Here is a 27,148-nt window from a genome sequence, read left to right as displayed (position 1 = left end):
TTTTGAAAGAACAACCGAATATCATAAAAACAAAGAAAACAGTGAAAATATTTTTGTTCATTTTTCCACTATTGGAGAAATATTTTGTGGAAAAAGGTCGTATGCGCCAAAAAAAATTGTCCTCAAAAGTTGGGTCAAAATGATTCTACAGAGCCCAAATCGTCCAAATTTCATGTTTCCTAAATTAGGTTTATACGACCTTTTTCCATTTCGTTGACATAAAAATTCCAAAATGGTCTATAAGACCTTTTTCCATTTAGCACGCGATATAGTTTCGTAAAAAATCTCCATAAGAGCCCATGTATAAGAAGCGTCTTTAATTATTAATAACTCGAAAAGGAAATCTGAAAAAATTCTGGGACAATTCACAGATAATTCAATTGTGAATATAAATATTCTATAAGAATTCCAGACGAATGTCGTTATTTACCTTTTTCTGACGAAATACCTTAAAGACAAAAATGAAAAACGTCGTTTTCCTACTTTTAACATATCCCATCGCATAACAAAATTCATTTAATGAGTCCTTAGCTCTAATGAGGACTTTCAAATGTCACTGCTGTCTACCTTTGAACAATAAATATTCGTACGAAAAAATTTGTTGCAAAATTAACTTCCAAATTCTCTGAACGGGGCACGTCTATTAAAACATTTCAAAAGACCCTAAACAATTAAAATATGTCAAAATACCCATCTAATACTCCTCAAAATTCTCTCCAAAAATCTCGTTTACAATTCCCCCCTAAATCCACTCCCAAATTCCTCTAAAAAAAAAATTTCCAAAAAATCTTAAAATTCTACCACAAAACATAGAAATGGTACAGAAACACTGAAAATACCTAGAACCGCGAGAAAAACCTCAAGCACAAAATGAGTTTCTCCACAGTATGAAAAATAATGATTTCAATACACTCCTTCATTCTCTCCCCCCTTATGTGCACTTGGTCCACCCAAAGTTCCTGCCTCACAGACGATCAATCACCATAGTGACAATTGAAAGTTTTAGCTGTGCCCTAGCTTTTTTCGGCAGTCTGTGCATGAGCGGTTTGAGTTTCTTAAGGAACCCCCCCACTTCACTTCTAATCGGTATCAATGTTCTCCTGCTCCTCGCACTCATCCTCTTGACCCTCCTCTTCCTCCTCCTGCCACTCACTGCACACCCCTTAACATCACCATCAAAATTACCATTAAAACTATCATCAACATTGTCGTTAACAGTCTCTTGAACATCTACATGATCATCTTGATGTTCCTCGTTCATTAACGTGGCCTCCACTTCCTCACTGATCATCTCTATACACTCCTTCCTCTCTCCATATTCCAGCTCCTCTATGAACTCCTCCATCGAGTCCTCGATCTCCTCGATCTCCTCATCGAGAGCCTCGATATCCTCGTGCTCCTCCCTTATCGTCTCAATGACACACTCATCGTTCAGTATCTCGTGTTTATGAACATCGATTTTCTCCGAGAGCTTGAGCAGCTCAGCAAAGTCCTCATGATCATCCCGATCCCCTACGAAGTCGTGAATCTCTTCGTCGACAGCGGCTTTCTGAAACACCTGGATCAGGGATGCAAACAATATTACATTTCCGACTTACATTGATAAAGGTTTACATATACTCTTCAAAATTTAAAAATAGTATGATGTTAATAATCTAAATTTCCGATTGATGATGAAGTAAATATTTGATAATATTGAACTGTAAATTTTCCATTAAGGCCTGGGTGTACTATCTTTCGAACGTTATCTCGATGTTTTTTTTCATCTTTCCTCATCTGAAATTGTCAATTGAGTCCTCATCATGCAGAAGTGTTGAAAAATTATGAATGAATAATAAAAAAAAAGTAGAAAAAATTATTAATTTTTTCAAAGAGCATTTTTAATTTATATTCAGAATAAGTTGAATAACAAGAAATTGAAAAATATATCTGATTTACGGTAACAAAAGGCGGCCTGTCGCCCAATATCATGCAGGGGGAAGACTGATTTTGTAAATCTTCTCCCACACTGCACAGACACATTTATTACAGAAAAGGCTCTTTGAAAAAAGTTGTAATATTTTGGAGAATTTTTTCATCACACTTTTATCACATAAAATGGCAGATGACTACATACCACTGTGTTGAAAATTGAGGTACCTAGTTGTCGCTTCCCATGAGGAGTTAGTGTTTTGTTATCGACCATGGAAAATTCCAGCTAATAGATAATTTGCCAAAGCGAATCAGATATTTGTAATTTCCACTTTTTTCAACTCATTCTGAATCCCAATTAAAAATGCTCTGTTTTCTATTTTTTTTTATCATTCTATCATAAACATAATTGACAATTTTGGATTACGAAAGATAAAAAAAATCTAGATAACATTCGAAAGATAGTATACCCGGGCCTTAAGTCGAAAATCTAGAACAATTAGTTGGAAAGAAATTGGTTCAATTCAAGAAAATAGAATAAGCTGTGAATAATAATATACAATGGAAAAAAATAAACAAAATGATCAGTCGGAAGCATATTGCTAATTTATTAGCAAAAATAACTATACTATACGCAATACAGGAGCAATTTTCCACATGTTTTCTACTTTTTTTAATTGTGCAATCATAATTTTCAGGGAAACCTACGTGATGTAAAATCCAGTGGAAATTGTGATATATTTGAGATTAATATGATAATATTAATATTTAAGATTAATATTAGATATATTAAAGATTAAGATATGAAGATGGAAAACAATCGAGATAACGTTCGAAAGCTAATCCATCCGAGCCTTAAACTGATGATTACATAAATAAATAAAAATTTATGAGTGATGTTATCTAATTGATGGCTTCAAATTTAACCGTAATTATGATTTACGAATATGGCAATTCCTGACCTGGACATTCTCAGAGATTCGATTCCTGACTCGCCCCCTGTTCTTCCTCTCCTCCCTGCCCACCTGTTCATCAAATCCCCCCTCCTGCTTTTTCGCAGGCCTGCCCCTCCTCGCGACTTTCTTCTCCTGCTGAGGCAGATCGATCTTGATGAGAAGCCCCGGTGGAATACTCGACAGACTGGACACTGGAATCGGCTGTCCCAGACTGGAGATGTTCCCAGCGAAAGGCAGAATGACTTTTTTCGCATCAGTAGAGATATTAGTTATCGGTGTGATATTGTTGGCTATTGTGATCGGTTGAAACTGATTTGGAAACTGGAGCTTCCAGTTGTTGGAGGCCGGAGGCAGTGGAAGCTTCCTCAGAATTCTGTTGTCGTTTAATTGCGAGGGCTTGGGGATGTTGATGGAGGTCGGACGTTTCTGCTTTCCCCTCTTCTTCGCCAGGGGCGCAGGCTTGTTAATGACAAAAGGTTTCTTGCTGGAAACTAGAGGTCTCACTTCCTTATTTTTTCCCAGCTTCTGAGGTAAACTCGCTGGACACAGGTCCACATCATCGAACACTGGGGGCATGGGTTCCGTGATGATCACCTCAGGAAGATTTTTCCCCTGTTCCACCTCCTTGATCGTTGGAACAGCATCGCAAGGGCCGACTTTTTGAAACGATTGCCCCGCGAGAAAGTGTTTCGAGCACAGAACGAGCTTTCGAATCTGATTGGGTGACATTTTGAGGAGATCTTCTCTCCCTAAAAATTGACACCACCTCAAACATCTGCCAATTTCGTAGGCAGGGAAGGGATGGAACTTGTACTTTTCTACTTTATTTCGAGGGTCAGCCCTGGATCGACCGCAGGCGGCGCACGCCTGGCTCTCGAGGACGGCTGGGGGCAGGGGGTCAAGCTTCTTCGGTTTGTCAGGTTGATGAAAGAATTTTCGATCCAACTCAATTTCCAGGGCGTACTTCTCGTCGTCGCTGAGTTCGTCTGGATTTCTGATGTTTGGGATTGCATTGTCGATTAGTCTGTTGCGGTAGCCAGGCATGAACTGAGACCTGTCGAAGTGACAGGAGCAGATGTAGCAGTAGAGAATTTCCTTTCTCGTGAGACGATAGTAGGAATCGACACCGACGAAGTCCAACCACTTGAGACATCTGAACTCCTCACCTGGGAAGTGGTGGAATGTCGTGCCATCGTAGTCGGGCTCTGGGGGATCCTTGCGGTATCTTCCGCAGAGGACGCATGTGATGTTGTAGAGACTTTGTTTGGGGTCGTAGATTGTGGGGACTGCTCTGCAATTCAACCTGTCGAAGTAATCGTTCAGGAAGTCCTTTCTCTCGAAGTGCTTGGAGCACACCATACGCTGGAGCAGTTGCTTCTTCGTGAGCTTGTAGAGGTCCTCACGACAGCAAAACTCTAGCCACTCTCGGCAACGTGTGTCGTAGTTTACTGGGAAACCGAAGAACATGTACTCCTCCTCGCGGTTGTTTGGATTCATACGGGAACGACCACATACTACACAGGGATGTGGCATTTTGCTGGCGATTTATCATAATAGTGAGGGCTAAGGGTTAAGTCTTCATCGGATCTGGAAGGGAAATTATAGACACAGTTAAACGATGGAAACGAAGACATACGATTTTAGAAGACACTGAAAACAAAAATTTTTTTTGCTAAATATTCATTTATTTGAGAAGAGCATTTAGTTTTTCAAAATCGTATTTCTCTGATCGAGTTAGTCCCAGGCGAGCCTGATTGGGTTTCAATTATGACAATCCAAATTTAAATATAGTTTGTTTCCTTTTTTAAATTCACGAGCAGGATATGGCTTCAAATTTCGAGCATTACCAGCTCTTAGAGTTACCCAGGATCCATGACGAGAACGTTGCTGGTATAGGATCAGAAAAAATGAATAAAAATTTTTAAATTTAAAGAATCTGGAATTTATTTAATGAAACAAGAAGAGTTGTTGGTTCAGGTATAGCCCAGTCAACGGGACAGAAAAAATGAGATATCTATTAAGTCGTGCAAATTTAGTATTGTCTCATCTCAGTGATTAAATAATACGTCTTTTTTCCTTTTTCCTTTATCGCTGAATTTCTTTAAATTTCCGGAAAAAGATCCGCAACAATTTTCCAAATTCTTATAACTTTGGGACAGGGTTGCTAATTATGAATTTAAAACTCTTTGGTACACCTCATATCTAGATGTTCGGGACCACCCATTTTCCCCACGTTCCTTCTAAAGGCAATTAATTTTGAACTAATTTAAATATACAGTTTTTTTTTCATTTTTTTTAATTTACGAGCATGACATGGCCTCTTAGTTGCTCCAGAGGATGACTATGTTGCACATGATCTTGGATGAATTCCTCCAATAATTATTCAGTGTTGAATTTCGATTAATTTTTTAAAGTTTATAATTATTGAGGGAGTTCACTCAAGGTAATAACTAAATATTAGTTATTATCTCCTATAGAGCAATATAATTGTCATAATTGAAACCTAATGAGGACTGCCTCGGAATGACTCGACTAGAGAAATATGGGTTTGAAAAAATAAATACTTCTCTCAAGTAAATGGATATTTGGCAAAAACAATTTTTTTTCTCAGTTCTTACTGAGAATCACGTACACTGATAGAAAAGATGGGAGGATTTAGTTGTGGTTAATGAGGCTTCCGAACTATTAGTGTCATTCGCTAACTATTAACGAATAGCGTTCAGTTAAAAAGCCTCGTTCACAGTAACTAAATCGTTCTATCGGTGTAGAAAAAAATTTCGTAGAAAAATTCACCGAATTCGACGGAAAATTAAGATTCTATTAGTTTTTGGCCGATTTTTTTCAGAAATTTTGTACTTTATTTGCGCGTTTTTTTAAAATAGATATGTTTAATGGAGAATACTTTATAGAAGCAATCCGTCGAATGCATTGTTACTACATAATTTATTTCATTGAGGTTTTTGCAATATAAATTTCTCGGCTCGAATTTTCGAAGTTTTTGGTTTGATTTTTTTCTAATGAAAAGAGAAGAGAAATAGAGTTCAAAACCATGTCGAGAAATTCCGATGGAAAATTTGTCTGTTGAAAAGTGTGAAAAGATGAAATTCTACTTATTCTTTCTAGAAAAATGTTTTTATGTCACACCGTGCAGAAGCCAAGTTTGAATTACGCTGCGCGAAGCGATAAACTTGACTTATTCCACGGCGTGAGAAAATAACAACAACAAATAACAATAAAAAACAACATAAAATAACAGTGCAATTCTATCGACTGAAATTGGGATGGAAAAAATTTTCGATATAATTCAGTAGCGAAGTGGTAAAATGGTACAAGTCAATTTTGACTATTGACCAGTTTTCAATGAATATCTCGGAATCTAAGAGAAATAGCTAAGTTTTTGTTATAACCTTTTTTATAAAGCCGACTGAGAGCTACAAGAAATGTGAATACGAAAATTTCGCTATCTCCCTTAGATTCGGAAATATTCGTCAAAAACTCAACTGGGAGATAAGTCGACTTGAACCGTTTTACCACTTCGCTACTGAAATCTCTTCTAATTGGTCCACGGGAGGACGAATACCGTAATTCTATTGTTTGAAAGGATGATGGGAGAAAAAAATCCACACAATTTCACTACCCCCTTCCATTCTCGATATTCTGAGAAAACTGGACTGAAGAAGGTGATGTGTGATTATTTTTGCATATTTTTTCAAGTAAATGAGGGCTTTGAATTTATTGTCGATATTCTGGAGGTAAAGTGGGAGAGAAGATTAATTATGAAGTTGAAACTAGCGAAAGAAGTTTCCGCCAGCGGAAGTTGCGATTTAAACACATCCAGAGGTGTGCGAATATTTTTTAATCATGTACAAAATTTTTCGCACTTAAAAATCATTTGTACATGTGATTGTTTGAATCTCACACCGTTAAAAATCCCCTGAATTGAATCTCCCGCACGTGAATATTCCGCTACTTTCAGATTCATAGATTAATTATAAAATTCTCAATCAATGTACACTGATGAATACATTTTTATTTGGATTTTCGTGACGCGTTTTTGTTCTTTTTTTTTCAAATTAAATCCCAAAAAAATATTCTCAAAGCAAGTAAAATTTTCATATTTTTGACAGATGTTAGCTCAACTATCAAGTTTTTTTTATGAATATCTTCTGTACTATCAAATTGATGTTTTCGTACAGAATATTTCCTTGGAGCCGAATGAGAGCTACAAAAAAATTCTCGGCTATAATACCGCGAGATCTTCAAAATGATCCGGTATTTCCCGATAACTTCGTTGCATATAAACGAATATGTCAAGAATCAGGTTAAAAAATTTTTTAACCTGATTTCTCCTGCGAAACTTGACTCATTCGTTTGTATGCAGGGAAGTTTGAGGGAAATACTCCGATTCATTTTGAAGCACGAGTGGTATTTGACAGATTATTTTTCCACTCGGATTTTGGCCAAGCAGAGTGCAGCGAACAGCATCCGGATACATTTACACAGCCATACATTTACAACCCACTTTTTTGTTTATCTGTCACACAGTATATTAAATGTGAAATGCGTTGGAAGATGAGAAACATTTGAAAAGCTACTAGTGAATTTCTGTCCGAAATTTTTGAGAAATTTCCGAAATAAAACTGTTTGACAGCCTCAAATACTGCGCTCTGATTGGCCGAAATCCGAGTGAGAAAAATAATCTCAAAAAATTTTCAATTATTTACAACTCCTTTTGATTTTTCTTTCTTTTCTTTTTATTGTCAGAGCAAGTCAATTTTTCACGTCTTCGACATATCCTAGCTCAACTTAAATGTTAAGTTTTTTTATGAATATCTCCAATCCTAACACACTATCATGTTTTCGTACAGAATATTTTTATAGCGCTGAATGAGAGCTACAAAAAAGTTCTCCCCAAAATTTCACTACCCCCTTTGATTCTCGAAATTCGAAGAAAACTGATGATTTTCGCCTATTTATTCAAGTAAACGAGGGACGTTGAATTTAGCATTGACATTCTGGAGGTGAAGTGGGAAAGAAGATTATTATAGAAAATTTTCAATCAACGTGCACTAATGAATACATTTTTATCGGGATTTTCGTTATGCGTTTTTGTTGTATTTTTTCAAATTAAATCCTGAAAAATATATTGTCAAAACATTTTTTATTGTTTACAACCCCTTTTGGATCTCGAAATATTTTCAGAGCAAGTCAATTTTTCACGTCTTCGACATAGCCTAGCTCAACTTAAATGTTAAGTTTTTTTTATAAATATCTCCAATACTAACACACTGTCATATTTTCGTAAAGAATATTTTTACAGATCCCAATGAGAATCTCAAAAATGTTATCCCCAAAATTCTACCACTCCCCTCAGATTCTCGATATTCTGAAATTATTTTTATATAGGGGAAGGTGGGGTAAAATGGACTCTTTTGACTTTTTTAAAAATATTCATAACTCAGAGTCACATTCATCAGTTGAGCTCAGTCTAAGCTAATCACAAAGGGAAATCATTGTCCTTTCAATTGAAAAACAAAATTATTGCATTTCATGAACAATTCAACACGTTATGAACATTTTTAAAAAAGTTAAAAGTGTCTATTTTACCCCACCCTCCCCTATTAAAAGTAAAAGAGAGATTTTAAATTTATTGTTGATATTTTGGAGTTGCAGTGGGAAAGAAGAATAATTATGGAATTTTATAGAAAGGAGAAGAAGATTATTTATGGAATTTTATGAGATGGGATTTTTGTTGCACTGTTTAAAATCAAATCCCAAGAAATATATTCTCAAAACATTTTTAATTGTTTGCAACTCCTTTTGGATCTCGAAACATTTTCAAAGCAAGTGAAATTTTCACATCTTTGACGTAGGGGAGGTTGGGGTAAAACGGACACTTGACTTTTTTTAAAATGTTAATGAGGGGTTGAAATGTTGATGAAATTGAATAATTTTTTTTCAATACAAAGAAAAATTCTTCCCCTTTGTGACGAGCCCAAACTGAGCTCAATTGATAAATTTGTTTCTGAGTTATAAATTATTTAAAAAAATTTTAAAGTGTCCATCTTACCCCACTCTCCCTTACACTAACTCAACCTGAATGTCCATTTTTTATGGGCATCATCAGATCTAAAAAACTGACATACTTTCATTAAACAAAACATTTTCATAAAGTCAAATAAATCCTGTAAAAAACTTTTCCCCAGAATTCTACTACTTCGTTTGATTTCTCCATACTCCCCAAAAATCACACCGAATCAATGCAACTCATGTCAATCCATTACTCAATAATGACAGAAAAGTTGGTCAATTGTTCTAGGCAATTGTTTTCACTCACTTGTTGGTGAAATAACATCCTCAATAAGGAGTGAATCTCTCCGCAATTAGTCCGCTACATTCTCTGAGGAAAAATCTCAAAGAATATTTCTCAATTTCAGAACGAAAATTCTGTCACTGTTATAATTAATTATCACGTGTATTAAAAAATGGGGCAGAATCCTTGTTTTTATTGGCGTTATTATTGTGATGTCTATCATCAACACCCACAAGGTTAGGTCCAGTCGCTGATAGAAACATAAAAAAATAGAGAGAAATCACGGGTAAAACAGAGCCCTCTGCTGATGAATTTACCACGAGAGCTAGAGATTTTCTGCTTTACCGGTATTTTCGGGCGTAGACGCCCCATTTTCTCCACCGGATTAATTCCCCTCTCTCGCGGCCGCTTGCAAACGGAAATAATGACGTAGTGAATGGAGAGACATAGTAAAACTCAGGCAGGGGTTTTGAGTGAAGTGAACACTAGATATTTATATCAAAATCACCGACGAATGGGAGTTTAATTGAGCTGTGAGTGCGCAAGGTGATTGATTTTTTGGGGATTTCAATCCACTGGACATCCGGAGACATTCGTTGGGTATTTTATGACCAGGTAAAAATTTATTTATATTTTTTTAAACAATCACGAGTGAGCCATTGTGCCTACCGTTGGAGAATTTCCCAGGCGTTTTGCCTGGCTGAGTCCAAGGAATTTTACGTTGAATTTTCATTTTCGATGATTTTTTGGGGTCTCATGAGGCTTGAGGGGAATTTAGAATTTTGATAAGGAACTGGGAGCTCAGAAATTCCATCTGCATGATATGGGGAACACCGCGTCACCCAATGAGTCACCTTAACCTGAAAGACATCTTTCATACTCAGGTAGTGTGGGTGCGCGAGGGGAGACGGAAGTGTCAAAAGTTAGACACGAGATTTTATTTCGGAGCAATGGAGTGATTGATCTGTGATCATTTTTGAATATTTATTGGAGTAAAGAGGAATTTTTTAATCATTGTTGATATTTTGGGCAGGTGAATGAGGGAGATAATTAATTACAGAATTTTCAATCAACTTGCATTGATTAAGATTTTTTTAATTCAATGTTTAAGAATGGAAAACTGATTTTAGTCAATTGTATAGAATGGGGATGAAGCTGAAACTAGCGAAAGATTCGACTGCAGAAGATTTGTCTTAGGCGAATCAAGGGGTGTACAAATGTTTGTAAGTAATGTACAAACTCTTTCGCACTTAAAAAACATTTGTACATATGATTATTTGACTCTCCTATACTTAAATATCCCCTAAATTGACTTTTCCGCTGACGAATATTCTGCTAGTTTCAGCTTCATAGAATGGGGTGATGAGTAAAATGAATGATTAAGTTTCTTGACATTTGAAAATCTGTCTAAAATTGTACAATTGTACTCAGCTGTCTCGAAAATGCTCCATAATAATGTGCAAAATTGATATCAATTCCATACCATCCCCTTTTGCATTTTATTTTGAATACTTTGATTATTCAATTTTCTTTTAGTGCGATCTATGTTTGTACGAGATTTTTGCTCCAAGTCGGTTACAAATTATTTTGCTGATATATGTGATAATTAGTCGATAAGAAAATTATGGAAAAGTTTTTGTCATTTATACAACTAGATTTTGTCCTCATGGCACTACTTTTCAAGATATTCGAAAAATCATAAATATTGGTTCAAAAGTTTTTTACATGAAGACGACTTTGCAATGGAGTAATTGATTTGGGATAATTTTTGAATGTTTATTTAAGTAAAAGGGGAATTTTTAATTCATTGTTGATATTTTGGGCAGATGAAATGAGGGAGATAATTAATTACAGAATTTTTAATCAACTTGTATTGATTATGATTTTTTTATTCAATTTTTAAGGAAAAAATAAAAAAAAATTGTTTTTTTAAATTTTATTTTGAATACTTTGATTATTCAATTTTCTTTTAGTGTGATCTATGTTTGCACGAGATTTTTGCTCCAAGACAGTTACAAATTATTTTGCTGATATATTTGAAAATTAGTCGATAAGAATATTATAGAATAGTTTTTGTCATTTATAGAACTAGATTTTTGTCCTCATGACACTACTTTTCAAGATATTCGAAAAATCATAAATATTGGTTCAAAAGTTTTTTACATGAAGGAGACTTTGCAATGGAGTAATTGAATTGTGATTATTTTTCAATATTTATTCGACTAAAAGGGGGATCTCCAATTCATTGTTGATATTTTGAGCAGGTGAAATGAAGGAGATAATTACAGAATTTTCAATTTTCAATCAATTGATCAAGATTTTTTTATTCAATTTTTAAGGACGGAAACCAGATTTTAGTCAATTGTATAAAATGGGGTGATGGGGAAAACGAATGATTGTTCTAATATCATTTGAACAAATATACAAAATATCGATTTGAACTAAACCAAAATTGGATTGTATGAAATCGATTTTGTTATAGTATAGTATATTTTGTTTATTCTATCGAATTTAGAAAATACTTGTTTTTGCGACAAAATCGATTTCATACAATTCAATTTTGGTTTAGTTCAAACGCTTCGGATTTGGCGCAAATAATTTTTTTTTTACAATTGCAATGCAAAAATAATCAGTTCAAATGATGAAGAATTGCATTTGTCGTAAACAAGAAAATGCGCACCGCGAAAGTCTCGCATCAATGAGTATCCAACAACATGTTCCTCATAGACCAAATGAATATTTTATTGCATCTATGAATTGTGCTTTCAATCGAACAAATATCCTTTTGCGGGATATCGTGACGCTAATAAATTGGATAATTATATGCTTTATTCGAAGAAGATATCTGATAATACAGACATTGATTTGTATGTACTGAAAAGTAGATAGCAACAAAAAAAAGTTTAGACAACCGATCTCATTCTTTTTCAATCGAAAACATTAAAATTAAATCGATATTTGTGTCTTACAATAGCATTTTCTTTTGCGACTATTCAATCGATGAATGATTTGGATCAATCATAGAATTTCTATTTCTTAGAAATTTTTTTTCTCAGTGTAGTCTCCCCTTAAGCCCTCAGGAATCTACTCCGCTAGTTTCAGCTTCATAATCAAACGATACAAACAACAAACAATGGAATATAATCTACTAATTGATTATTCGGCCATAATACGGTCATCCATATATATATATATATATATATATATATATATATATATATATATATATACATATATATACACTCTTACAATACAATACATTACAAACGAACAAACTAACCAACCAATTTATTCCTCCCCCAGATAATTGACTCCTGAAAAATGTCAGACTTCGGCCCAATAACCCTGAAATGGGACCCAAAGAACCTGGAGATCCGTACGATGTCAGTAGAGAAAACCCTGGAGCCCCTAGTCCTTCAAGTAACGACCCTGGTCAACACTAAAGGCCCAAGCAAGAAGAAGAAAGGCAAATCCAAACGAGCGAGTGCCCTAGTGGGCACCGTGGAGAAGGCCACTACAAATTTCATAGAGAAGGGTGAGCAAATTGCCTACGAGAATCCAGACATAACAGCTGAGATGCTGTGTGCAGTTGAAGAAGTCAAGAAGACGGGTGCAGCTATGAGCATCGCAGCACGAGAGTTCTCAGAGGATCCCTGCTCCTCCCTGAAACGTGGTAACATGGTGAGAGCAGCGAGAAATCTCTTGTCAGCAGTCACTCGTCTGCTGATTCTCGCAGACATGGTGGACGTTCACCTGCTGTTGAAGTCTCTCCACATCGTCGAGGATGACCTTAAGAAGCTGAAGAATGCATCCTCTCAAGGGGAACTCCTGGAGAACATCAAACAGTTCGGAAGGAATGCTTCAGAGCTGATGAATCAGGCCGCGAAGCGTCAGCAGGAGCTGAAGGATCCTCAACTGCGTGATGACCTAGCAGCTGCTCGTGCTGTTCTCAAGAAACACTCGACGATGCTGCTGACAGCTTCCAAAGTCTACGTTCGTCATCCAGAGTTGGCAGCGGCCAAAGCCAATCGTGATTACGTTCTCAAGCAGGTTTGCGAGGCTGTCAACACAATCAATGATGTTGCCCAGGGCAAAGTGCCAGCTGATGGACAACATCCTTACGATGGACCTGGGGAACTTGCTGCTGCTCTCGATGACTTCGATGAGCGCATGGTCATGTCACCACTGGCTTACAACGAGGTTCGCACTAGACCCAGTCTTGAGGAGCGTCTTGAGAGCATCATCAGTGGAGCTGCACTCATGGCTGATTCGTCCTGCACACGAGATGAACGACGTGAGCGCATCGTTGCTGAGTGCAATGCTGTCAGGCAGGCCCTCCAGGATCTTCTCAGCGAATATATGAATAACGTGAGTTTCGTTTTATTTTTAGTTATTTCTTTCGGTGGTTCGTCCAGAGAAATGACGCGTTTGAATCAAATGAGGCTCTTTTTCGAGATTTTTCTGTTCATGTCAGCAATATTTTTTACGCGGAATTAGATTTAACACCCGGATGGATTGTCTTTCGAACGTTATCTCGATTGTTTGGCCATTTTCATAATCTAAAATATATCACCATTTTCAATGGATTTTACATCACGTAGGTATTCCTGAAAATTATCGTTGCATAATCAAAAAAAGTAGAAACAAAAATGAACATTTTCAAAGAGCATTTTTAATAATGATTAGGAAATAACTCCGACAGAGGAAATTGTAAATGGATAATTTATCATGGCAATTAATGATCTGACAGACGCTGGCGACTGAAACAAATGACGAGTGAACAGCCATTAGATACTGTAAATTATTAAGTCAGTAGCAAAGCGGTAAACCGGGTTAAGGTCCGGGTGTACTTCCGAAGATTATCTTTCGAAGATTATTTGGATTATTTTTATCTTTCGTAATCCAAAATTGTCAATTGAGTGGTACATCATGTAGAAATTCCCAAAAATTATGATAGAATGTTAAAAAAAATAGAAAAAATTCTGAACTTTTTCAAAGAGAGTTTTTAGTTGAGATTCAGAATGAGTTGAAAAAAGTAAAAATTACAAATATCTGATTCGATGTGGCAACCTATCTATTGGTTGTCATTTTCCATGGTGGATAACAAAACAATAACTCCTCATGGGAAGTGACAGCTAGGTATCTCAATTTTCAAAACAGTGGTATGTAGTCATCTGCCATTTTTATGTGATAAAAGTGTGATCAAAAAATTCTCCAAAATATTACAACTTTTTTCAAAGAGCCTTTTCCGTAATAAATATCTCTGTACAGTATGGGAAAAAATTTACGAAATCAGTCTTCCCCCTGCATGGTATTGGGTGACAGGCCGCCATTTGTTACCGTAAATCAGATACATTTTTCCATTTCTTGTTATTCAACTTATTCTGAATATAAATTGAAAATGCTCTTTGAAAAAATTAAGAATTTTTTCTACTTTTTTTTATTATTCATTCATAATTTTTCGAAACTTCTGCATAATGCACGACTTAATTGACAATTTTAGATGACGAAAGATGAAAAAAAAAACATCGAGATAATGTTCGAAAGATAGTACACCCGGGCCTTAAGTCGATTTTGACTTTTTGTCAGTTTTTGATGAATGTCTCGGAATCTAAGAGAAATAGCGAAATTTTTCTCATGAGCTTTTTTATAACCCTCAATTGGCTCTACAAAAAAAGGTCATGACCAAAATTTTCCTATCTCTTTTAGATTCCGAGATATTCGTTAAAAAGTGGCCAATAGTCAAAATTGACTTGACCGGTTTTCCGCTTCGCTACTGAATTTGCAATTTCCGCCCTATTGGGTTTATTCCCCAATATTATTCAAAAAAGCTCTTTGAAGATCTTTGTTTTTTTGATTGTATAATCATAATTTTTGAAGATTTCAGGGCAATGTGAAACTGAATGATAATTGAAGAACATGTCAGATTATCACTATAAAAGACAACAATCAAGTTCGCGTTCGAAAGATAATACACGCGGGCTTTAATGAAATAAATAGCTCATTCCAAATGAAGAATAATTACATGTTGATAAATTCTTTTTCTTGGTCGGAAAATATTTGTTTATATTTGAAAATCGATTTGTTTGATATGAATAAAAACGCAAATCAATAAATCTGGAATTCGAGTTTGAATAAAAGCTTTATTAGGAGCTATTTAAAAAAACCCATATATTTGATTAAAATAAATTATTTCTCGGAGTGCAAGAAGATGAGATAAAAAATTTTGAATGATTCACTTTGCGAAGATCTTTAAAAAAGTCTCTTAAGAAATTCATGTGACCTCTTCTCTCTGGAGATATTTGCAAAATAATCTACAAGTATTTTCCAAAATTATAATCTTTACATGTACTATTGATTTAATCTCCTATTTTAATTTATTTCTCAAGGACTTTGGTTTAATTTTTCACTGTTTTATTCTTTTCTTTCTATGGGGAATTACAGTTACAGCTAGCCCGTGCTAGGAAACGGGTAAATATCATTGTGGAAAGAATCAAATGCAATTGCTGGTATTTCATTACACTAAAATTAATTAATGCTAAGTTGAACTATTTTGAGAGAGTGCTTTAATATAGGCGTACTGTCACGAGAGTTGCACCCTTAATTACTCCACCGTAAATCCTAGAATTCAGAATAACTAAAAACTTTGTCATCTCCACATTACGGAGGAGAGTGATTATTTTTGTTGCTTATCATTATTATCTAACACAGTTATATGCACACTATCGCTCATCGTTGATGACTGAACCATTACAAACGATAAATTTTCTACATGTACGATGTAGATGTATTTGTGCGCTTTTTAAACTAATCAAAGGAGCTCCAAGTGGGAATTTTTATCGTAAGGTCTTGCTGAAAAATCTGAAGTCATTCGAAAGTAGTCAGATACACTTGATATTCATTTCGTATTACATTGAGAGAAAAAGAAACGTGTTCGCAAACAAATCTTGTTTAAATCAAAAAATCGTAAGATGAAAATTATTGAGAACAAAAATCACGTACTTAACATTTAGAAAGGAAGTGCATTGAGGTCTTCAATAAGGATCCATTCGGAAGCTTACTACCACTGGAATTGGTAGAAATAAATCAAGTGAGATAAAATAATTCTTCATTTACTTCACTTGATGAGAGATATTTTTATCTTAAAAGAGCACCATTTCTTACTAAAACAAAGCGATTATCCGTGTTTGAAACTTTCGTATATTCAAATAAAACAGTTTCTATCTTGGTAATTTTCAACTTGCGATTCTGTTCGTTCAAACAAGACTTGTTTTATTATTTTTTTTCCCAATGCAGAGTTAAACAATGAGCGACCTCATTAGTCCGTAAAATCGATTCTCAGTAGAATGGCGATATTGCGACCATCTAAATACAGGTCACATTGAGATTTCAGAGGCAGAATGGAAACACAAATTGTTTCAATTTCACACTGGGGCATGTTTTTTGGAACTCAGGGGCGATGCGCCCAGAAAGATTCAGAAGAAATGACGGAATTTGATGGAATAGATTTCTGTTTGAAATGTTTCTATTCATTTGAATAATATTGTTGTTGGAAATTAATAAACTTATGCATTTATTCCAAGGATAATGTTTCAATCATATGAATAGTATATTTATTCAAAATAAATCCTCTATTAGAATCAGATAAACAATAAAGGATTTTTACTTGTTAATAAATTTGTTCACTTCACCGTTTAGAAGACCATTTCAATCTTAAAGTCTTTATTTGGATCGTAGAAATATTTGTTTATGTTTGAAAATCTATTTATTCGATGCAAAAACTGCGAGAATTATTGTTGAAATGAACAGAAAAATTTGAAATGAAGAGTTTTATTCCATTCAGCCTCATTTGTCTGAATGTAGCATGAAAAACGTTCATAAATAATCCCTCTGCTCAAATTATGATACTGTCAATGTCTTGTTATTGCCACTAGTCCATTTTCGGTCACCCTCAAGGGCCACAAATGATTTTCAGACAATATCAATTGGAAATCTACTGAAATAGTAGAGAACAATAGTTCTAATGCAAAGAGAATTCAGTACTCTCTATTTGAAATATTTTCAATTTGATTATGAAGAGTCCAGGATCTGTTGAAAAGTGGCAATCACTGGAATACTTCGATTTACCCATGTGCCAATTTCTGCCACTCGTATTAAGACGAAACCTAATCAGGCAGTATCTTTGACTCAATTTTTACAGAATTGTGCACCGAGAAAGAAACTACAGAGTTCTCAAACATTTTTTTAAACATGCGAGGAGTGCGCCGTGGTGGAAAATTTTTATCGAAAAAAAAGATTGAGTAGTCCCAAAAAATTATATTCTTAGTGCAACCAAAACTAATTTCTAGCACCACTTCTTCATTATTCGATACTCACCACAAAACAACATTCTAATACAAGTCGACGTCAGCTTGATTCAAGTCGAGTAACTCGGATTCCGTCAATCCGAACTTTGGACCTGATATTAGCCAAAAAGTGGATTATTTCAAGAAGAAACGTGTCAAGCCGAAATCGACTTGAATCAAGTCGGTTTTCAGTTTGATTCAAGTCGATTTTTCCGATTGATTCAAGTCAATTTTTCGATTTTATTCAAGTCGATTTTTCGGTTTGATTCAAGTTGATTTTTCGACTTGAGTCAAATCGATTTTTTGGCTTGATTCGATTCGTTTTCTGGTTTGATTGGAGTCAATTTTTTGGCTTGATTCAAGGTGATTCTTGGGAGTTATACATGAGGCGGTCGAAAAATCGACATGAATCAATTTGAAGAATCAACTTGAATCAAGTTGAAATTTGACTTGAATCAATGCGATATTAGACTTGAATCAAGCTGAACAATCGATTCGAATCAATCCGAAATTCTACTTGAATTAAGCCGAAATTCAACTTGAACCAAACTGAAATTCGACTTCAATCAAGCCAAAAGTCGACTGAAATTAAGCCGAAAAATCGACCTGAATTAAATCGAAGTCGACCTGATACAAGTCGAAAAATCGAAACATGAATATTCAGAAACGAAATGAATTTTCAATTTTTCCTTGAATTTTCCTGATTTTTCTGAATTTTCACAGAATAATTGAACTGAAAAATCAAATATTTATCGATTTCTATTGTTTTGATTTGATCATTTGAACAGAAAATCAATGAAATATCTGATTTTTCAATAACAAGAATTTCTGAAATTTCAGTGGACTTTGAACGCAATAAAAATTTCCGCAATTTGGCACGGAAAATTCAGACGAAAATTGTCAACTGGCGATTTTATTGGCCCAAACAAGGCTTGTTTGAGAACTTGTTTCTTTTTCTCTCAGTGTAGACCCTTAGAAAAAGCGCGGTTGGATTTAAGCGTCAATAACTGGTACATTGACGGTAAATTACAATTCCCAAAGAAATCACCTCACCCACTTGGATCTCCTCGCTCTCAAATCGTCACTCCCTAATCCCCCTCAACTCTCTTCAGATGGGCGTGAAGGAGCAGTCGGAGGGTCTCGAGCGTGCCATCGACCACATGTGCAAGAAGACTAGCGACCTTCGGCGTCAGCTGCGCAAGGCCGTGGTGGACCACGTCTCCGACAGTTTCCTGGAGACCTCAGTCCCCCTCCTGATCCTCATAAAGGCCGCCGAGAAGGGCAACGACGAAGAGGTCGAAGAGTACGCCCTAGTCTTCACCGAGCACGCTAATAAGCTCGTCGAGGTAGCAAATCTGGTCTGCAGCATGTCAGCTAACGAGGACGGCGTGAAGATGGTGCGTTACGCTGCAGCGCAGATCGAGAACCTGTGCCCCCAGGTGATCAATGCAGCTCGAGTTCTCGCTGTGCGTCCTCGCTCGCAACTTGCCATGGAGAACATGCAGGTGTTCCGTCAAGCCTGGGAGAATCAGGTTCGCGTTCTGACGGAAGCAGTGGACGACATCACGACTATCGACGACTTTCTGGGTGTCTCTGAGAATCACATTCTCGAAGATGTCAACAAATGCGTAATGGCCCTTCAGGAAGGGGACGCCGACACCCTCGACCGGACAGCTGGTGCTATTCGTGGACGTTCCTCCAGAGTCTGCAATGTTGTGCAAGCGGAAATGGATAACTACGAGCCCTGCATTTACACCAAGCGAGTACTCGAGGCTGTTAAAGTCCTTCGTGATCAAGTTATGCCGAAGTTTGCGCAGAGGGTGAAAGTAGCTGTGGACGCACTCAGCAGTAATCCAGCTAAAGACGTCAATGAGAATGACTTCATCGATGCTTCTAGACTGGTTTACGACGGTGTCAGAGAGATTCGTCGTGCTGTTCTCATGAATCGAGCTGATGAGGACCTCGACCCTGAGGATGTTGAGCTTGATGAGCAGTATACTCTTGAAACGAGGAGCAAGTCCAGTGCACAGACTGGGGAGCATGGAGTCGATGAGTATCCGGAGATCAGTGGTATCACGACAGCACGTGAGGCCATGAGGAAGATGACGGAGGAGGACAAGCAGAAGATTCTACAGCAGGTGGAGAACTTCAGGAATGAGAAACTCAAGTTCGATAGGGAAGTCGCCAAGTGGGACGACGCTGGTAATGATATCATTGTGCTGGCGAAGCACATGTGCATGATCATGATGGAGATGACGGATTTCACGAGAGGACGTGGACCTCTCAAGACTACTATGGACGTCATCACTGCGGCGAAGAAAATTTCTGAGGCTGGTACCAAGCTGGATAAGCTGACGAGACAGATTGCTGATCAGTGCCCGGAGAGCTCGACTAAGAAGGACTTGATTGCTTATCTTCAGAGGATTGCGCTGTACTGCCATCAGATGAATATTACGAGCAAGGTGAAGGCTGATGTCCAGAACATCAGTGGGGAGTTGATTGTTTCCGGGTTGGATTCTGCTACCTCGTTGATTCAAGCTGCTAAGAATCTTATGAATGCTGTTGTACTTACTGTCAAGGCTTCTTATGTCGCTTCTACGAAGTATCCGAGGCAGTCTACTGTTACTGTGAGTATTCATCGGATTTGGGAATTGTTGACAGGGGTGCGTAGGGAGTTTGGGGGGAGTGGTGGAGGGAAATGTGTCAAATATGGGAAATTAAAAGTCAATGGATTTTTTCACAATGAAGATGAAAGTTTTTGGTATTTGTTAAGGAATTTAATAACAAGCAGATGATAAAGTAAAATATCTTATAAACTATTCATTCAGCACATCTTCGATGTGAAACATTGTAATGCTAACTGGAAATTTCATGCCAACTTTTAAGTTAAGGATATTCAAGTATCTTTTACAGTTTGGTACTGACGACACTATAGATTCAATCATTTTCAATCATCAAATTTGTCAATTAAATTGCGTGAGAAAAATTTGAAAAAAATTATGAATATTCAGTGTCATTCAAATTACATTTCACACGGAATTATTATTTTTTAAAATATTTGTTGTTTGTTTTTTGTTGTTCACAAATAAATAATTGAAATTATTTAAATTTTCGGAAACCTTTTTTTTTAGGTATGAAATCAATTTCTGGTAAAATTCTGTAAAAATTCCACTTCACTCTTGATGATTTTTAAAAATATCCTGTAATCGGAGGAAATATAAAAATAAATAATGAAGAATATGAGAAAAATCCTACCGAAATACTTTAATTTGCCTTAGATTAACTTATATATGAAAGAGTTTGCTTCGGAATCAGCGCTGTTTTGTGAAAATACCTTGTAACCTGGATGAAATTTCGAAATTGTTCTGGAGCACTCATTTTGCTGTGTAGAAAGGTCGTTATGAAATAATTCTTTAGACTTGAAAAGATTAAAGTTTTTTTTTTTTTTTTTTTAATGCTTATTTTATATCGCTTCGAGTCTGATGAGACTATATGGCGATTGATCAAGACTTTAAAAATGGTTAGATCTCACCATTCTACCCAGCCAGGAATCGAACCTGGAACCTATCCGTTGTGAGGCAACGGCCTTAAAAAGATTAAAGTTTGATAATTTGTTTGAATCCAAGACTCGACTGTTTTTACGATAATTTGACATCTCTCATTCCAACCCATTGTTACCACCCCAATAATTTCAAGTAAAAATTAGTTATTGGGCTTTCGTATCTCAAGTATTAATATTGAAACACTGCTTTTTCCCACTGACTTTCTTGGATTTTCAGTATGTAAGTAATGCTCCCAAGAATTAAGCTAGATTTGATAAAATATAATTTACTATTTCAGCTCCTTGCATAATTTTTACTTAAAAATATTTTGTTTCTTTACTTCACAGTCTCCAATAGTCGTATGGAAAATGAAAGCCCCAGAGAAGAAGCCCCTGGTGCGACCAGAGCGACCTGAAGAAGTACGAGCAAAAGTTCGCAAGGGATCCCAGAAAAAAGTTCAGAATCCAATCCACGCACTGTCCGAGTTCCAGAGTCCAACCGAGAGTGTCTAAATTGGAAAATCCAATTAGAAACATTAGATAGTAAGACAATTAAAGAAGAGAAGCCGCTGTTACTTCCCCCTTTTGTGATTTTCAGAGGCAAAAGAAAGATGAGGGGATTTTTTGATATATTTTTTTGAATTTAAAATCAATTTACACACATTTTTGATTCTTTAATCTTCCAACACTTGTTTATCCAGCAGTCATCATTGATTTGTTTTTCCCGCATGCAGTATTTGTGGAAGGAGGAAGAGCCTGCTTTATTCAAAGTATTTAAACATTTAACGAACAAAGAAGAAGGAAACAATGATTATAAATGTATATATATAAGTGAGTATAATTTTTATATTTATCGTTTTGAGAATATTTGTGGGTTCAAACAATTGTTTTTCAAACTGAAAAGAATGTTGCTGTTCAACTCAAAATTCAATCACATTGAAGAATTATAATAGACTTGGGCAATCTTCACAATCATGAAAAATGAAACGAAATGAACAATCGCACCAGGCCTAATTGATTTATACAATTTTCTATCAGGTTTTATATAAACATTCGCTTTGAGATCATCACATATCATATTTTTTTTATCTTAAACCACCAACATTACTCGTCAATACAATATTTCGATCTATTTCTTATGATTTTCCTCATTGTTTCTCTCATGAACATGTGGCAATGTGAATAGATGATAATATTTAATTTCTAGATTAATTGAATAAACTGAATGTAATCAAGCATGAAGGCACAATGTCTCCATTAGTTCTCCTCTGCATCATTATCTGCACAGTATTTAAACGTTTTACTTTGCATTTAACTTTAGATATCATTTGTATTAGCAGAATTTTAACATGATGTATCATGAGACGATAATATAAACACGTATTTGTTATTGATAGATTATAAGCTGCCAAATAATAGATGATTTCTCTTTTTCTTTTTCGCTCGTCCGAATCGAGGGATTAGTTGATTCGCTGGTAGTATGATTCACCTGTCCTTTATACATTTATATTGTACTAGCATTCGCATCATTTTCTCGTTTTACGAAGTAAATTTAGCTCAAACCAATGATGTTGAGCGGGTTATCGATTGGTTTCGTGATGTAGCTGTAAATTCCATTGTAAACCCAATGTAATCGGAGTAGTTTGAAAAATAAAATTTTACACATAATTATTTCGATTTTCTTCATGGATGATTTGCTGGATATTTGCTCTACACTGAGAGAAAAACAAACACGTTGTCGAACAAGTCTTGTTTGGGCCAACGAAATCGCTAGTTGAAAATTGNGCAATATCGTCTTTAACGTGTGTGGGGTTTACAGCATGAGCCGAAGGCGAGTGATGTAACCACACACGTTAAGGACGAAATTTCCCAACAAGCACTGAACAAAATTTTATGTCACGAAGCCTGAAACCGAGTGAATTAGACACGAGACGCGAAGCGTCGAGTGTGTAATCCAGCCGGTTTCAGGGATGAGTGGCATAAAAGAATTTATGCGACTCATGCCTGAAACCGGCTGGATTACACACTCGACGCTTCGCGCCTCGTGTCTAAAGAAGAGTACAATAGACGCGCGTTACTGAGACGCGTGTGTTATGACGTCCACGCAGTGCATTCCGTGAAGGTTTGCACGCAGGACCGTGCGCAACCCGCGCCAACAACTGCCAGTTTGTTTTTGGTTAAGCGACATATAACCTATGCACAATAAAAAATGAACAAAACTCAATTTAAATGGAAAAAATTTATGTCTTCCAGGGAAAATACATGTCAACCGTTTTAGCACGACCTCAAAGATGGTAGTGATAGGTCTTCATTAATTATACATCTTTATGTATGTATACATAAATGTTGCGAAATGTAATTTGTATAATACTGATTGAATATGAATTTTTTCAAATTTTTCTCATGCAATTTAAGTAACAAATTTGATGATTGAAAATCTCTAAAACTATAGTATAGTCCTTAGGCAACTATAGATCATCTTAGAATTACCTTAAAAAATATTAATAACTCAGACACAGATTCATCAATTGAACTCAACTTGAATTGATTCAACACTTCACCATTTTTGCATAATCTACCGGTTAATGTTGTGCCCTCGATATGCAAGATTATACTGCCAAGGAGCTTGACCATTTCCTGTCGGAGAAATAAAATAATCGCGAAGAACATCGCGTTCTTCAACAGCAAGTCGAGAATTTCGAGCTACATCAGCGTTCCTGATTTCTCGAGGGATTCGTTGCCAATCAGACAATGCACTGTATCTTCGAGCCTCTTCCAGGTATGCAGCTTCAGTATCCATGATGCAATTGTGCAAGCATACTGTTGCATTGACTATGGAAGTTACATCAGACGGATGCCAAGCCAGTGTTCGATGAAAAATCTGAAATCTTGATGATAAAAGCCCAAATGCATTTTCAATACACCGCCGGGCTCTGGACAATCGGTAATTGAAAATTCTTTTCGCGGGGTCTAAATTATTCCCCGGGTACGGTGTCAATGTGAACTTGGTTAGTGGGAATGCTGCATCACCAACGAATTTGAAGTGTGTAGTTCTATCTGATCCTGGTAACTTTTTAGGAGGCGGTAGATCAACTTGATCTGCATTCAAAGCTGAGCACAGGTCTGAATAACCGCATACACCACCATCACTGATAGATCCTGTCAATGAATAAGATTTATCAGTATAAATAATTATTATTCAGTTGATGAAGACTTCACACCATATTGGCCAACATCGATCCATGTGAACCGGTATGAAGCGTCACATGTTGCCATCAAAACAATACTAAAACGTTTTTTATAGTTATAGTACTGAGTTCCCGAGCTCCATGGAGCTTTTATCATGACATGTTTTCCGTCAAGACCTCCCAGGCAATTTGGGAATTGCCACTTGTGTAGAAAACCTCTTGCTACTCTGTTCCATTTCTGTTGGTTCATGGAGGGAAGGTAGATTGGCTGGAGAGCCTGGTAAATTGCTCGGCAAGTCTCTGGTATCATGACATAAGTGGTTGATTTTCCCACACGGAATTGCCAGGCTTTAGATTTCACACTGTCGGCATGGGCTAAATACCTGGAATCGAAAGGACAATTTCAAGTACAGACTTGTTGGAAGTCGGGGAAGGATGCAATGGACATACGATAATGTGAGCGCTAATCGTAATTCAGTCTCCAAAGGCTTCCTCCTACTTGTCTTAAGCAAATGAGGCTTCACCAGTTCCACTAATGCATCAAATTGATCCGGCCACACTCGAGTGAACGAGAAAAATTCCTCATGATCAGTCATTTTCATTTCTTTAAATATTTTCTCATAATAACCATTATCGTCTCGACTCTGGTTGACTGGCCTCACCCACCATCTTCGAGAATTTCTCGTCTTTAGAGCTAACAAAATACTAAAGATGAAGGTATTTAACAGTAAACAACCGAGGACAATGGCATCAGAGTCTTCAGAATCCATCGATCAAATGCAAATTGCTTTGATCAATTTAATTTTTTTGATTGACACCCACACTTACTGACACGTTTTTCTTCCAATGCATACTTCACAGGAATGAGTTTTTCAAGTTAGAGAACCATTGAATTCGATTTTTTGTTTGAATAAAAATTTATTGAGCGTAGAATGAACAAAACATACACCCAGATCATTGATAAATCATCAGAGTAAATGAAACACTTTGGGGCCCTAAGATTGAAGAAAGTTTTTAAAGAAATTATGTGAAGAATAGTTACATTTTGCAAAATTTAGATAATAAATTTGAAATGATGCCAAGAAATTTTTATTGTCACCACTAACTTGGCAGGCATCAATAGTTTTGGAGGGTCCATGTAACACAAGTCTCTCCCATGAATCCTTTCCCAGAAATTTGATTTTATGAAAAAAAAAAAAGCCTTAAGAATTTAAAGGGTTGTCTGGTTTGATGGTATCACGAACAAGAACTACGTTCGGCCTATTAGAATATTCCAGGATTTTCTATAACAAAATGATAAACAAATTGAAGAAGTCGAGTTGAACGAAAAAGAAAATTACAACTCGTAATTTGTAAGAATAGCATAATGATCTAGTCAATCATTCGAGGACTCAGGCTATTTCTTCTTTTTTGACAGAGCCTCAGTGAGAGTCAAGACCTTGCTGATAAACTTCATTTTTGCATCTTCTGGGACTTTACTGTAGCAATAAGCCAGTGTCATCAATGGTTGTTGAGTAAGGTCAACAGCTGATGGTGAAGCTGGAGACTTAGCAGAATCAGGAAGCACAAGGGCCCTCGAGATGATGTTACGTGGAGTACTTGACAAGGTGGGAAGAGTTTTGCGGAGTTTTTTCTTGGGCAAAAATGCCCAAGTATCAGAATCATTGGAATCCAAACTCTCAGGTTCCAGCGATGCGATAGCAGCCTTGAACTTACAATTTTGAACTCTAGACATCAGAGACCTTTTAGTTGCCAATTTTCTGAATGTAGAAGTGATTTTACATGCCCTTTTGGATTTATCGTCAGTTTTCTGGTGAATTTGTTGAGCGCCCTTGTCGGTCTCATCATCTTCACCACTTGAAACTAAAGAAATGGGACTGAGGATCTAATCAGTGCCAACATGATAAATCAGTAGAGACTTGGTAGATTATAACAAGTGCATTAGATTAATTCTGTAGCGAAGTGGTAAAAGGACATAAGTGTATTTTCCACATCTTTTTAAAACTCGGATTATGTTGGTAAGGAGGGATTTTAGGCGATAATGTTAAGAGACCTTTTTTGTAGGTGATTAAATTTCAAACAAAAAATGTATTTTGACATTGTTGTCTAAAAACACTCCTCATCAAGATAATTAGAATTTTAAAAAGATGTGAAAAAATCCACTTATCTCTTTTTACCACTTCGCTACAGAATTCATTAATTATGCATTTATTGTGGAAACACGTGATTTTGGGAGAAAATCTCAAAAAACCTTTTTTTTAGCTGATAAAATTCCCAAGAGAAAATGTATCCTATCGTTTTTTGCTAATATCAATAATAAGCAAGATTATCTACAATAAAAATTACATTAAAAATACGAATTCACTTGTTATGTTTCCCCACATCACTATTGAAATGACCACTAAAATTTTACAAATTTCAATGATCTCGTCTGGTTGCTTCTTTTTTCCTGCACTTGTGGCTGGAGAACAGCCATCATCAATTGTACCACCATCCTCAAAGTCATCCTCATCTCCCACAGCATAGTCTCGAAGATAATCTTTGTCAAAATCATCGCCCATAGAATTCGTTGCTAGACTCCCAGGGCTTGGCAACTTTGACCTGAGGATCAACAAGTCTTGTATATTGATTTGAATTTTTATATCCCCGTGGAGAGTCGATGATCATGGTAAATTTTGACTCACGCTTTCATAGTGGTTTCCAAGAATTGTAAATCAGTGTAATAAGGCCAATGGGAAGTGACATTTACTGATTGTTGTTCTCTCTGGGATTCAGTCGTGTACATGTCGGAAAGAGCTTTGAATCTCATGAAAGCAATTATTGCTGTGAATTATTATATTGTTATGTCCCAAATGGATTACTCTTTTATTTTCACTGAGTTAAGAATTGATCTG

At 36.2% G+C, this 27,148-nt stretch overlaps 3 protein-coding genes across 6 annotated transcripts; 1 reads left to right on the top strand and 2 right to left on the bottom strand.

Moving 5' to 3' along the window:
- Window positions 1-76: 76 nt before the first annotated feature.
- On the bottom strand, window positions 77-9,416 carry LOC107047621. Its single transcript, XM_015270409.2, has 3 exons — window positions 9,205-9,416; window positions 2,874-4,454; window positions 77-1,558 (listed from the first exon to the last, which is right to left on the bottom strand). The coding sequence occupies exons 2-3, from the start codon at window positions 4,398-4,400 to the stop codon at window positions 965-967; spliced, it is 2,121 nt and encodes a 706-aa protein (XP_015125895.1). The 5' UTR covers window positions 4,401-4,454; window positions 9,205-9,416; the 3' UTR covers window positions 77-964.
- Window positions 9,417-9,557: 141 nt separating this feature from the next.
- On the top strand, window positions 9,558-22,734 carry LOC107047622 (catenin alpha). 4 transcript variants are annotated; one of them, XM_015270410.1, is made up of 6 exons: window positions 9,558-9,795; window positions 12,484-13,548; window positions 15,625-15,651; window positions 18,638-20,152; window positions 21,305-21,307; window positions 21,415-22,734. In XM_015270410.1, exons 2-6 carry the CDS (start codon window positions 12,502-12,504, stop codon window positions 21,577-21,579), a joined length of 2,757 nt encoding a protein of 918 aa, XP_015125896.1. In that variant the 5' UTR covers window positions 9,558-9,795; window positions 12,484-12,501; the 3' UTR covers window positions 21,580-22,734. The 4 variants fall into 4 exon arrangements, with proteins under 4 accessions (XP_015125896.1, XP_015125898.1, XP_015125897.1 ...); XM_015270412.1 differs by lacking the exon at window positions 15,625-15,651 and having other exon boundaries at window positions 9,559-9,795; XM_015270411.1 differs by lacking the exon at window positions 21,305-21,307 and having other exon boundaries at window positions 9,560-9,795.
- Window positions 22,735-23,641: 907 nt separating this feature from the next.
- Window positions 23,642-24,850, bottom strand: LOC114841667 (protein ALP1-like). Its single transcript, XM_029126722.1, has 3 exons — window positions 24,638-24,850; window positions 24,288-24,492; window positions 23,642-24,225 (listed from the first exon to the last, which is right to left on the bottom strand). The coding sequence occupies exons 1-3, from the start codon at window positions 24,848-24,850 to the stop codon at window positions 23,642-23,644; spliced, it is 1,002 nt and encodes a 333-aa protein (XP_028982555.1).
- Between the last annotated feature and the right edge of the window lie 2,298 nt (window positions 24,851-27,148).

This window comes from Diachasma alloeum, unplaced genomic scaffold, assembly GCF_001412515.2.
Source record: "Diachasma alloeum isolate Michigan unplaced genomic scaffold, Dall2.0 Dall_scaffold_71670, whole genome shotgun sequence".
Classification (NCBI taxonomy): Eukaryota; Metazoa; Arthropoda; class Insecta; order Hymenoptera; family Braconidae; genus Diachasma; species Diachasma alloeum.
This window is presented reverse-complemented; position numbering and strand designations above follow the sequence as displayed.

What these genes read in the sequence shown, in the direction of transcription:
- LOC114841667 (XM_029126722.1), bottom strand. Translation starts at nt 24,850, where the DNA reads ATGACTGATCATGAGGAATTTTTCTCGTTCACTCGAGTGTGGCCGGAT. An exon ending in AATTGTCCTTTCGATTCCAG is followed by an intron (nt 24,493 to 24,637) that starts GTATTTAGCCCA and finishes ATGAACCAACAG; the next exon opens with AAATGGAACAGAGTAGCAAG. An exon ending in GATCGATGTTGGCCAATATG is followed by an intron (nt 24,226 to 24,287) that starts GTGTGAAGTCTT and finishes ATTCATTGACAG; the next exon opens with GATCTATCAGTGATGGTGGT.
- LOC107047622 (XM_015270410.1), top strand. Translation starts at nt 12,502, where the DNA reads ATGTCAGACTTCGGCCCAATAACCCTGAAATGGGACCCAAAGAACCTG. An exon ending in TCAGCGAATATATGAATAAC is followed by an intron (nt 13,549 to 15,624) that starts GTGAGTTTCGTT and finishes GGGGAATTACAG; the next exon opens with TTACAGCTAGCCCGTGCTAG. An exon ending in TAGCCCGTGCTAGGAAACGG is followed by an intron (nt 15,652 to 18,637) that starts GTAAATATCATT and finishes AACTCTCTTCAG; the next exon opens with ATGGGCGTGAAGGAGCAGTC.
- LOC107047621 (XM_015270409.2), bottom strand. Translation starts at nt 4,400, where the DNA reads ATGCCACATCCCTGTGTAGTATGTGGTCGTTCCCGTATGAATCCAAAC. An exon ending in GAATCTCTGAGAATGTCCAG is followed by an intron (nt 1,559 to 2,873) that starts GTCAGGAATTGC and finishes TCCCTGATCCAG; the next exon opens with GTGTTTCAGAAAGCCGCTGT.